General features: G+C 41.6%; 1 protein-coding gene across 4 annotated transcripts in view; it reads right to left on the bottom strand.

Annotated features, from left to right (window-relative positions):
* MN1 (MN1 proto-oncogene, transcriptional regulator) overlaps positions 1–13663 on the bottom strand; it is a 193883-nt gene that overhangs the window by 142061 nt on the left and 38159 nt on the right. The window contains exons 3-4 of one of the 4 annotated variants that reach the window (XR_012155000.1): positions 12325–12400; positions 7847–7859 (exon numbers count right to left, since the gene is read on the bottom strand). The exons of 1 other annotated variant lie outside the window; for it this stretch is intronic. Coding sequence is in view for 1 of the 3 variants with exons in the window: in XM_073312322.1 (XP_073168423.1) it covers positions 7675–7859 (185 nt within the window). In the remaining 2 variants the exon portion in view is untranslated. Of the gene's footprint in view, positions 1–1841; positions 7860–11192; positions 11822–12324; positions 12401–13663 lie in introns of those variants that run through there. 2 more of the 4 variants (XR_012154999.1, XM_073312322.1) reach the window with 2 other exon arrangements.

The raw sequence follows: 13663 nt of genomic DNA on the forward strand, positions 1-13663 counted from the left end.
GTCTTGTACTCAACAGTACTTTTCATGGCAAGAAGTATGAGTCCATAGAATCATGAAGACCATTAAAATTCACACCTCAACAGGGTTTCAAAAAATAAAAGCTAACAAGATTTTTTAAGAGGTCAGAGTTACAAACTATTTAAAGCATTATTACCAGTTTAAAACAATGCAGTATTGTAAAGATAGTGAGGTCTTCACAGATCAAGATTAAAATATTCCCCTCCCTGTTGATCCCTGGATCTAAGCAATTCAGTGAGAGATGATCACATATCTTTGCAGGTAAATTACATGTATATATGATCCACTGTTCTTTACCCATTTAGTGACTCAATCAAGATTTCAAAAGGAAGTAAAGCAGTCTCACTACACTGGCTTAAAGAGGGTCTCAAAACAATTTTTGATTTTTCTATTCTACTTGAGCTGAGGCTCTTGCATTTTCAGCAGGACTTTGGTTTAAAGAAAACAACAGAGGGCCTTGAAAAATATACAGGGCCTTCTGTGGGACACACTATGTTGGTAGTTTAGTTATACTGATACTCAGATGCATTATGTCTGAGTTACTAGTTACCTAATGAAGCATAAAGAGATGCTGGTAAGACATAGGCATAGTAGCTCACAATAGCTGGTTCCTCCTGTCAGACTTGCTCACCAAAAAGTGCAATTCTGAGTTTTTAAGCTGTTAATTGGAGAAAATTGCAGAGTTGTCTCCAGCATCATCCAAATGTCACTCTTAAAAGGAACTCCCAAATGAAAAACAATTTGGTTGCACATTTTTTTGGTGTTGCTTTGCTAGAAGTATAAAGATGTAAAAAGTTGTTCCTCACCCAAATATACGTTTATGGGGGTTGCTTGGGTTTTTTCTCATTTTCCACATTAGAAAATACCAGGTATTCACTTCTCCGTTTTTGCTGAAGAACTCTTTGGAAGACTAATAGGAATATGGTAGCATAAAAGTGTTTGAAACCCGAACAACTGATAGGAGAAGAGATTTTGATCATATGTTTAGAATTCTCGTCTGTCTTGCTTTTTGCTCCCACCGATTTCACTCAAAATCCTGACAAACACTTGGGAGAAAAAGCTCAGTTTGTGAAAAATTCAACACGCCTGCTCCTCTGACTCAGAGAACTTCAGTTCTCTGGCCCTCCAAGAAGCCCTTGGAAAACAGGGAAGATAAGACTTGATCACCCCGATATTACTAAAATGTATATTTCTTTCCAGTACCAGTCACCTTTACCGTGGATTTAGTAGTCTGTGCCACGCTTGTCAGTGTGCTCCAGCCAAAGAATACTCCCTGAGACATCAGGAAAGATATTATAAAGGTTAAAAACACTTTCCCAAGATATAATCGTCCAATTTAGCCCTAACCTGTGCTAAATTGTATGTCCAATATGACAAAGGTCAGATATAAAAGAATCAAAGATCCTTAGAATTGCAATAGAAGCACAAGATTTGGCTAAGGAACTGTAACAAGAATTTATTTGCACTGACATCTTGCTGAAGAATAAAAGAAGGGAACTTTAGTATGTGAACAGAAGGAAACTTGCTGTGCATTCTGTCAAGTGTAGCAAGACTCACCAAGGAGGAAATTCACCCCTGTGCAGAGAGCAGCACGTGGTCTCAGCACCATCTAGTCCTGCCTCCACATGGGAGCAAGTTTCACCCTAAAAAAACAAAGAGGTACCTGGCAGGCAGGGGGAAATCCTAGCTCCAATGAAGTCAATGGCAAAACTTCAAATGACTTCAACAGGGCAAAGATTTCACTCTCACAATGTCTGAACTGCATCATTTCACTATTCCCAAGAATCTCAGGAAAGACTTTATTCAAATAATTTTAAAACATGGTATAAAATATACAATAGCCACCATTAACATCATATTTATTGTTATTTAGTTGCTCAGTAAAACATATACAGATATATACAATATGCATGAATACAGAAGACTGCACTTTACATATTTAAAAAAAGAAAGAAAAATAACACTCAATTTCATGAGCTATTGTCACAGTCTTCCAACCAAGCATTTAAGAAATGAATTTAACAAGAGAGAAAAAAAAGATTACAGGATTGCCTAACACACAGCAGAGTCAAATTTTCATATTTTACATGTGCAATAACATTTTTCAGAAGAGTTTGCTATGCAGTACGGATTACCAGTGTTATTTTTTTTTCTTATCCATGAACCAAATTTAGTACAAAGAAATAACATCCTTTTGCTTAAGGCTGTTTTAAAGCTGTAATATTCTTGAGTAGTGAATAGTGATAAAGTTATAACTGCCGGAATTCACAGCCTGCAGTTTCATCAGTCAAAATCTATGAATGGATGGACTCAAACCAACAATTTTAATAGAAAAATTCTAAGACAAAATTAGACTATTTCCTCCATTAGCCTTAAGCAATAAAGGAGAAACAATTCTATAACAATGGATTAAGCTCTTATACCCCATCCACTGAACAGCTGTGAATCTAGAATTCAAGAAAAGGATACACTGCAGCTTTAAAAAAAAATCAAATTTACCAATTCTATTTCTTCTTAGTTATTAGAGCAAACATGACTTGCTCTACAGCAGATAGATTTGTGGTCATATTACACAGCTCTTCATTAAGGAGTTAATGAACATTTAGCCGTAGTGTTGTGCCAGAAAGCCTTCAAACTGATTTCCTGGTTGGAAAGGTTAACTAGCCTTAGAACAGCCATCTCTAAATGCAGCATTCGAAGGAGTTCGCTAAACGAAATAGATGACGAAATTTTCATTTTTATTTCTTTTCCACCCACCATACCACATTAATCCTGGAATCATTACACATTTGCTGAAATTCACCTTAATTAAATGAAAATGAATCTAAACTCCTGTCACTGATGAGCTAACAACTGAACTACAGTGACGGAGAAATATTAACCCTATGAGAACATGCCCTGGGGAAAACTCCCAAAGAGCATTTAATAAATAAGGCCTATTCATTCTTTTTTGACAAAGATGAATTATCATTCCCCATAACTTAAACAAACAATATTTTGCTCAATATGCTACTATGCTGACACTCGAAGTGTAAGTATGAAATTTCTTTTAACACACACAAAAAAAGTCAGCAAACACTGTGCAGGGAGAAATTTACCCTCGAGGGGTAAGAACTAAAAGATTTAATTTCTAAAATGCTGCTTAGACTGCTGCCTAGACTACATGCCTGTGTACAGCAACTGAAAATGCCAGGCGGGTCAAAGTGGACTCTGCAGTACCAGTATGAAGTCATATTATTTTAAGCTGCTGTTTGCAATACAAAATGAAGCTTGTACACATGTTAAATGCATATTTACCATAAAACTACTGGCTTTTTAGTGCCGTGTTTTCACCACCATGAAGTCTTTTAAAATATGCAGATGCACTTTAAACTTTTTTTTTTGGCTTTATGCAGTCATTTTCGCAGCACTTGCAATTCATTGAATTTCATTACTTATTGGACTAGACTGTCCTCAAAGGCAGTAGTTTTAAAATTATACTGAAGAAGCAGATAGGCCAATGTGTATGCCACTGAACTAGGAGGGAGTCAGGAGAACAGTGTTACAGTCCCAGCTCTGGGACTCATCTCAAGTCACTCCCCCCTTCCCCCGTTCCATTTCCTGACCTGTAAAATGGAGATCTAGTGATACTTTAGCTCTCTCAGTATTTTTCATCCGTAGCTCTCAAAGCATTCCTAAAATGAAGACGAGTATCATTATTCCAGAAACTAAATCTTTTTGATAATCTAGTGCTTTGCTGATATTTTGTATATGTTTAAAAAAATCAGTGCACTTATCAAATCAATGGAGAAGCTGGACAGAAAACTTATCACAGGTAATAAAATCTTAGTAATAAACATTGACCTGGTTGGTAATTGCATACACCTTATTCCATCAGAATTTTGCAAACAGACGCCCTGAAATCCCATTGCAACGTACTGGTATCACTTCAATAATTACTATTAGAATTAGACAGCTGGCATTCTGTCCCTCAGTTAAGGTGAGAATAAGCCATTTACAAGTCAGGGAGACGTGGATGGAACAAAGCTACCAAAAAGGCTAAACAGATCCTGTAGCTTGTCTAGACAGGTTTGATAAATAAACGGGCAGCTCTAGAGACAGAACCAAGTTTCCTCCCCTCTCCTACTCATTTTTTTTAAAACTTGGTTTAAATTCCATGAAAGCTAACAAGAGAAACACGTGCCTCAGGGAAAGCACATGCTTAAGTGCTTGGATGACGAGAGATGGAATTACTTCCATTTAAAATTAAGCACATAAGTACTCTGCTGAACTGGGATTAAGAAACTGTGCTTTCTTGGGTTGGGGCGTGTTCTCCAAAGTGAGTCTGGGTAACAATTGTTACACCAGGAGATATATTCCCTCAGACGATGTTATTTAGAGCAGGTGAAGGGCAGAAGATTTGAGCCTTTCACCTGGATCCGGCCAAGTGTCATGCCTTTTTGTTCTAGGCCCGGGAATACAAGTGAGCTCCATATTCCAGTCACCATTCCAGCATCAAAACAATCTTTTTTAAAAAAAAGATTAAAAGCGTCTCAAAATCAGGGATGTTTTTAAAATTCTGAAACGAAGACCAACTAAAACTCAGTGACCCGTATAAATTTCCTAGTTTAAAAAAAACTAACCCAAGTCAAGTCAGTGAGCAGTGACACAGCAGGAAAATAAATCCACATAAGGCCAAGGAGAGCTTGTTCCAAATAAGAGAGCAGGGAGAGTGTGACAAGTTAAATACCATCTGTAACTTCATTTAAAATGTTAGGTTTCAGAGTAACAGCCGTGTTAGTCTGTATTCGCAAAAAGAAAAGGAGTACTTGTGGCACCTTAGAGACTAACCAATTTATTAAGGTGCCACAAGTACTCCTTTTCTTTTTATTTAAAATGCTGTGAGTTTTGAAACAGCACAATTGAAAGATTTCAGGGCCACACTGTACCGTGAGTTTTTAAGCACAATTCCCTCCCCAGTGGTGTCGATACAGAACTCTGTTTTAAAACCAATGGCCCAATGCGACCATCCAAGACAAGTTCAAGACAGTCCTCTAAACACCAGCTCTCAAAAAGGGGCACACTGTCAATCCACGAAACGAGGGATAAATAATCACGGCGTACCAGTCCTGCATTTCACAGCTATGATCTAATCCTCCAGTGCTCTTACTGACCGCAGAGGAGTGGAGGAGACTGAGCGGAGGGTGCTGGAAGTAGAGGTGCTGCCACACCCTGTCTTGAAATAGTAACAACACCCCAAATATATGGTTTTCACCTTCAGCACCCCCACTATAAAAACTGTTCCAGCACCACTGGATTGAGCATGTCTGAACAAGGGTGGGACCGTTTAGTCTTACTGTAAGCAGAGGCTACACAAATGTAAAACCACACCAGTGTGCGATCATTTTTTCATTTTTAGCTCATTTGTTTCCAGCTTTCTGCCCTGATGAGTATTATCTGTGAAGGGCAGGAAAGAATGGTTTCCTTTTATTGTATGTATCTAATAATACTGTCCTTCAAACAGGACACAAATGCAAACAGAAACTGTCTTTACCAACAGGAATTATGGGATCCAAGTTAGGCCGCACCAGCAGCCTGGCAGTTTAGAGAACGCTAATCTCTGACATACAGGTGCACAAATGTGGGAACTGGCTAGAATGAAAAGGATACCCACCGGTATGTACTGATATGTACCAAATTTCCCAGCTTCATGCTTGGTTCCACTCCTGAAAATGCCTGGTCTCACACATTCAACGTTTTCAGTGACATACATTAAAGGGTGGCACTTGGAGTAATGGCACAAGCAGCTATACTAAAAACGTTACCAGCACTCTGAGGGGCCTTTTTCTTTAACCAGAAAGTGACGCCTTTGCTTCAGGGCCAACTTGTGACTCCCTGGGTAAATTTAAGCGGCTACGTCTACACTAGAGAGCTTACGGTGGAACAGCTGTCCTGATGCAACTGCACTAGGGTTGCCAACCAGCAATCCAGTGATCGACTTCTGTGTCTGTTTGCTAGGTGCCTGGCTTTCACCCGGAAAGTCTGGCTGAAAAGGGACCTGGCAGCATCCAGTCAGATGTAGTGACCAGACACCAAAAGTCCAGTTACCATGGGGAGGCGCCGAGTCATTAACCCATGCAAGCCCCTGCTCAGCCAGGGCCGCCTCCTACCTGCAGGCAGGCTTCTTGTCAGGCTGCAGCAGCTCCCGTTCCAGCCCCAGAGCAGAGGGAGCCTAGCTGGTGGGTGGGGTGGGAGGTGGAGATGATCCAGCGAGCAATGGGGGAAGGTATCTTGGGCAGGGAAGAGGCAGAGAAGGGTCCAGTTACCAGCAATTAGAAAGGTAGCAACCCTTATCTGTGCCACTGTAAGATCTCCCACATAGCTACTCTATGCTGACGGTGGAGAGCTCTCCCGTCAACAGAACTAAACCATCCCCAACGAGCAGCGGTAACGATGTCTGCAAGGGAAGTTCTCCCACCAACATAGCGCTGTGCACACTGTCACTTATGCTGGCAAAACTTATGTCATCCAGGGGTGTGTTCTTTTTCCACACATCTGAGCGACATAAGTGGTAGTGTACACATGGCCTAAGTAATAGCTGAATGGCTGACTTAAATTTAGCCTAGCACAGGGGAGTTCCTCATGTCAAGGAATCAGAGTTTTCTTACATTCATGTAACCAGGAAGTTGTTCCACAGGAAAAGCACAGTACAACGGGGGTTTGGTATGTGATTTTCCTTAAAAGAAGCCCCTGCTTCAACAGTTACAGAGATAATGTGGTACTTAAACTTCCCTTCTTCTGGAAGGAAAATTAAAGATGTGGGAACTTTAGATATATGCTGTGTCCTGGAGGTGGTCTGTACTCCCCAGTAATAGAAGAAGGGTGTGAGGAATTCCACTCAAACCTTGGTCCTTGGTGGAGAAGGGATTAAAACGCTTTAATTGGCAGTTTCAATTTTTTTTAAACATGTTTGGTCAACCAGACTTCACTGCTACAAGCCCTATTGTTCATCATATAACTCTATATCTGGGCTTGAAGTCAGCAAATAAACTGAATAGTTGTTTCCACTTAACAGCAAGAGATGAAGGCTGAATGTATTCTTGGTAACAAAAAAATAAATGATCTCAGGAAAGACAAAAATCACAGGCTGAATACTTAATAGAGCATTAATTGTTTGGTTTGTATGTGACTGACTGAAAGCTTGGTGTCAATATATAATATTATGATGACAATTTCACTTCAACCGGCATTTATTCCTGAACTGCTATTCTTCAGGATTTCCATTTTAATAAGCATTGAACAAAGCAAGGGGGGAAAAAAAGGAAAAAAGAAAAAACGAAAGAAAAAGGAGAAGTATTTTTGCCTCATTATGACACACACTACTTGGACATACATTGAGATGAAAAAGGAAAAGGCCTCATCTACAAATGTATGCCAAGATTACAGAATAAAGGGGAAAATGATCTAGCAGGAAAATCTTAAGCAAAAGTGTGCTAACTGCAAAAGGGTTAACACTGGTAACATACTGTGGCAGAAGATTTAAAAAATTGAGGTTTACTTTAAATTAACCCTTTCCAGTCCATATGCCACTAAGCAGGTACCAACCTAGAAAAATAGTCCACCTAGCAGTAGCGGCCCTTTAAAATTAAAAAGAGAAAAAAAATAATGTCCTTTTGTTCAAGTCAGAGCAGCCACAAAAGTCCCAAATCTGTTGGAGATGTCTGAGTGCAGGGATCTCCATGTCGGCACCGCAGTCCGGCCCTTCGACTCGCCCATGTCATCCGTGCAGTGGACTGAGAGGCATTGCAAATGGCTGCCAGTCTGCGCCGCAGCTGAGGTCTTGTTCTGGGGAAGGTCGTGGGCTGGAAAGGGTTAATAGAGAGATTATTATAAGGTCTGTGCAACATAACCACTTACAAATTTAAAACAGCAGCAAAGAAAAAGGAACACAGTTCACTGAATACTTTGTGATCAATCAAAGTACAGGACACAGAGAGAACTGGAATCAAAACAAACCAGTTGCAGCACTGACCACGAAGGGAGGGGACATGCCTGGCCTATAGAAGATGAAACTCTTGCTTCTCTCAGTAACTCAACAGAAGTTTCATTACTCAGTAGCGCTCTGTTTGTAGGGGTTTACAGCAGAGGGGACCAGGAGGCAATGCCCTCCTACTTTTTAACAGCCGTAAGGGCAAGCAACAGGGGGGAAGGACGGAGAGGAGCGAGTGGGTGAAGAGGTGGGGGGGGGGCCTCGGGGGAAGCGACAGCATGGGGGAGGGCTGTGGCTCAGGTGCTAATGCCTCTCCCCAACTTTTAGGGGCCTTCTGCCACTCCTGGTTTACAGTAGGGCTCTACATACATGAAGGTACATATTGCTAGTTCCATATACTGTCAGCAACAGTGGCCAGTTAGGAAGGAGCTAGAAACCCCCATCATGGATACTTATGTAGTAAGCTCCCCATAAAGGAAATTTCTTCCTAACCTTCATCATTAGACTTATGCCCTTCAGTCATGAGAGTTTACAGCCCTTGTATTTTTTTCCTGTCTGACGTAACTGTATGTAATTCAATGTAGTGTATGATCAGGAGCATCCTATGCAAGATACAGGAAGTAACTGTTCTGTTCTGCACAACACTAGTGAGGCCTCATCTGGAGTACTCTGTCCAGTTTTAGGTACCATATTTTAAGAAAGCAGTCAAGAAACTGGAAAGAGTCCCAAGGAGAGCTACAAAAATGATAAAAGATTTAGAAAACCTGATCTTTGAGGAATGGTTGAAAGAATAGGCAAGTTTAGACTAGAGAAAAGAAGAATGAAGGCAGAGATGATAACAGTCTTCAAAGTCGTTACGGACTGTTAGAATGAGGATGGTGATCAGCTCTCCTCTATATGAACAGAAGGTAGGGCAAGCAGTAATCAGCTCAGTTTGCAGTAATAGAGATTTCGGTTAGATGTCAGGAAAACTTTCCAACGGTAAGTACAGTTAAGCATTGAAACAGGCTACCAACAGTGGAGGTATTTAAGAACAGGTTAGACATACACCTTCAGAGATGGACTAAGTATACTTGATCCTGCCTCAGCATGGGGGAGTTGACTAGATGACCTCTTAAGGTCCCCTCCAGATCAACATTTCTATGATTGTAAACGTTTTCATTATTTATGTATTAAATGACTTTATTGAGTCCAAAAAAAATCACAGGATTTAATATCTTGTGGCAGTGAGTTCCACAATAACTGCACATTGTGCAAAGGAAGCATTTCCTCTTATTGGTTTTAAATATGTTGATTGTCAATTTGAATAACACTTTGCTCTCCTATAAGAATTGGTGATTAGGAGTGCCCGATGCATCTCCTTTGCACCGTGCATTATTTTAAATACCTCTATCTCAGTAGAGGTATTTAAAGTAATGATACACCTAATAATGAGGTATTTAAAATAATGATAAAAGACCTAAAAACAGTCCATCTTCTCAATATATTTCCTCATACCACAGTCCTTGAATCTTGTTTACTACCTGTCTCTGGGTCCTTTCTTCTCCTGTTACTGCTTTCTTTTAAGCTAGGGTGACCAAAGATGAACACACATTTCAGGCGAGGGCATCCTATAGATTTGTTAATAAATGGGTTTGCACAGAATAGAATGGGATGGGATTATAATGTTTTCTATCACATGCTTTATTCCCTGTAACAGTCTGTTCCCTTTTTAACCACCACCAATACACAAAGAGAGAAGATTTTAAAGAGCTGTCCACAATGCCTGAGATCTTACTGCTAATTTAGCACCCAGTAACATGATAGTACAAATTATTCCTTCCAATGCATGTTAACTTGCATTTGTCACAAGTGAATTTCATCTGTCCTTGTGCACCAATCTGCCTAGTTTGGTCTTCGACCTTCTCTACTGTTGGCTATTCTAAATAATTTTATGGCCTCTTCAAATTTTGCCACCTCATTGCTCACCTCTCCTGCTTTTTGTAGATCATTGATAACTATATTAAACATGGATATTTGTAGCCCCTCAAACCTTTTTCCATCCTGAAAATTGATCAATTATTTCTACTCTTTGTTCCTTAGTCAATTCACAACAGACCCTTAACTTTGACCCTGTGACTACTTAATTTCCTTAGTAGCCATTTTCCCAGGACTCTGTCAAACACTTTTTGAAAATTTAAACGAACTAGAGACTCATACACTTCACTGCTTCTGTACGCCAAACTCATGGCCCATACCAACAGGTCCCGGCTGGTACGTTAGATGGATGGAGGGAGGACAGGCAGGATCAGCCAACCTATATAATTTCAAGTGAAGTTCTGTTGAAATCGGCATATACCCACAGAACAGGTTGATTTTGATGAACCAGCATTTTCTGACAGAAAACATTCCATAGGAAAATCTCCAACTAGCTCTACCCCAACCTTGTGTCGCACCTTCCCAGCCCTCCAATGCTGGGCACCCCGCTCCCTCTATTCCAGTGGTTTTCAAACTTTTTTTCTGGAGACCCAGTTGAAGAAAATTGTTGATGCCTACGACCCAACAGAGCTGGGGGTGATGGGTGGGGCAGAGGGTTTGGGTGCGGGGGTGAGGGCTCTGGGGTGGGTCCAGGAATAAGGGGCTCAGGGTGTGGGAAGGGGCTCTGGGCTGGGGCAGGGGGTTGGAGTGTGAGAGGGGGTCAGGGCTCTGGGTGTAGGCTCTGAGGTGGGCCCTGAGATGAGGGGTTTGGAGCACAGGAAGAGGCTCCAGTATGGGGGGGCTCAGAGCAGGGTACTGGGTGCGGGGTTACCTCGGGCGGCTCCCAGTCAGTGGTGCCGAGGGGGTGTTAAGGCAGGCTTCCTGCCTGTCCTGGCACCGTGGACCACGCTGCACCCCGGAAGCGGCCAGCAGCTGGTCCAGCTCCTAGGTGGAGGCACGCAAGCGGTTTTGTGCAGCTCTCGCCGCAGGCACTGCCCACCCTAGCTCCCATTGGCCGGAAACCAGCCAATGGGAAAGTGGAGCCAGTGCTCAGGGCAGGGGCAGCATGCGGAGCTCCATTCCCCCCCACTGCCTAGGAGCTGGACCCTCTGCTGGCCGCTTCCGGGGCGCAGCGCAGCATCAGAACAGGTAGGGACTAGCCTGCCTTAGCCGGACAGCACTGCCAATGGGACTTTTAACGGCCCGGTAGGCGGAGCTGACCAGAGCTGCCGCGACCCAGTGCCTGACATTCTGCAACCCAATACTGAGTCGCAACCCGCTGTTTGAAAAACACTCCTCTAGTCTCCCTTTTCTCAGCACCCACCTCCCCAGTGTGATTGGCTGAGATGCAGCTGAGATCACAACTACACCTGCTTTCAGTGGAATCAGGCTTTTCTGGTTTTCTGATCACCACCAAAAAAGAGTAATAGATTCTTTCCACTGATGCCAGGAACACTCCCTGAAGTTCTGGAACAGATTGCATACGGTCTCCAAAAATTATCACCTTCAGACAAACAGGGCAATACCAGAGTTGTGTTAGGTCTCATTTCGCTCAGCCAATAACGTAACTGAAAATGCTTTATTGTGTTGAACACTAACAGATTACAGAGACACAGTTCTCCCTTAGAAAAGCCATGCTGGTTTACCCTCCCACCCCCCATATTATGTTCATCTAGGTGTCTTAGAACTCTTAATTGTTATTTAAATCTATTTGCCATATAGGGAAGTTCAGATCACTAGCCTGTAAAACCCAGAACAGGGCACAATATCAGTTACATTTTAATTTAGAAAAGCCACTGCAGTTAGACTTCCATCCCTCGCAAAACTTTCCCAGGGCTTGTGTGAGCTCTGTAGTATGAAAGTCAAAGATTCTGTTTTCTGAAAGAAATAAAAGATAATGGATTGTAGGATTATCTGTGACTTTTTACATTTTTACTCCCATCCCAAGATACATGCACCCTTTAACTCTCCACTGAAGCCTGTTATGAGACAGCTCCCCAAAAGGACCTGATGAGGGCTGGCTCACAGTAACAAAAGATGCCCAACAGCCAGATTGCACTGCTTCCTATCCCTTATTTGCTGAGCCCTGCCATCAGAGAAACAAAGCACAGACCCTGAGGTTTCAACTACTAGAGCTGGGCTGACCCAGTAGACAGAGTTTATAATGAATGTGGCCTCAGGGGTGCAGAAACAGAAAGGAGTGGCTTATTCCTTTGACTTTATCTGAAGATATCCTATCACACCTATTAAATAACAAACTTCCTAAAATTCAACTGACAGTCATTGAAAAGAAAATGAATTACATATTCACACCTGGGTCAAAATTCAATTGCCAGACATGGGGAGGGGGAAGAGGGCAGATTAATTTCTTTCAATTTCACCTTCCATCACAGGCATACCAGGTCCTGAACAGGAGGTGAGTTCTGGCATCACTCCAGCTTTAAATTTACTTGAGACCTGAGAAAGGAAGAATGAACTAGTTGGCCTGGAAGGTCCTTTTCAGCCCCTGCAAGGATGCCTTGCAGAGATCAAGCTCAAAAACCCACCCTGTACTTTATATTATCATTGTAAATGCAGGCTAAAAACCAAATCTAGGCAGGCAGTCTTCATTTTCTCTCACATTTGACTATTTAACCCAAATTTTACACATTCACACAGCAGCATGAATTAACACACATGAACAGAGTGCCAGCAGAGATTGCTGGCCCTTCATATCAACATGAAATTTCACTGCTTCCAATGACCTGTTACATCAGTAACAACAAGAACGCTCTTTGGGTTATTAGTCATAACCACAACCCACGCACTCGCTACTCAAATGCCAGTCAATGCTCAGGGTCACCACAGAGCTTGAATCAAATGACCATTCTCCAAAATAAAGCATAAGCATCAACAGCAGACAGGAGAGCCTCTTGCTTTAGGAAGTAGGGATCTGTATAAACCTTTACATATAACTCAGAGCAAAGTCCCATTCAAATCCCACGTGCATGGGTAGTGATGAGAAGGTCAGAAAACTCGCGTGAATGTTGAACCCTATTAAGGCTTTCCCCCACTCACTCTCTCTCTCACTAGTATTAGCTTATTACACATCATGGAGCAAGTTATATTTCCCTCATTTAACCTGCTGCTAAAATAAATCAAATATGAAGAGGACCTGAATTGTTACAAAATCATGAGGATATCATTTTTTACATTAATCATAAAAAAATCCCAACACAATCTGACAGTACCTGATTTAAAACTGAAAATGCTTTTAATGTGGATTATTTCAGGATGTTAGAAATGTTCTTACTCTTACAGGATCACTATACAGCATGGAGAAATAGGTCAGAACTGGGGATGGTGACACTATGTGGAGCCTTTATACAAGAAAAGAATGCGAGCTTTGTTTTGGATTAGTGACTTAGATACCTACTTAGCAAGATGCTATATCAGTATGATAATTTGTAAAGGCAACACAAAACTATATTATAGAGCTGCCTGCCTAGCAATTGGTGTTTTCAGTTTGAATTTCTAAGCGAAGATGAGACTTCCTAACTCTGCTGTGATAATAAACAAAAAGTATCATTAGGTCAAAGATGCTGAGGTTTTCTAAACACGGACGTGGGTGAGAGTGCCTTGTAAATTTACAAAACTGTGAAAATTATTTATTCGCTGAGCACCCAGAGCTAGTCCTCCCCTCCCCATCATAAGAGGCATGGTCTGCCCCAGATGTTAAAA

The sequence above is a fragment of the Lepidochelys kempii genome, chromosome 15 (assembly GCF_965140265.1).
Source record: "Lepidochelys kempii isolate rLepKem1 chromosome 15, rLepKem1.hap2, whole genome shotgun sequence".
Lineage (NCBI taxonomy): Eukaryota > Metazoa > Chordata > Testudines > Cheloniidae > Lepidochelys > Lepidochelys kempii.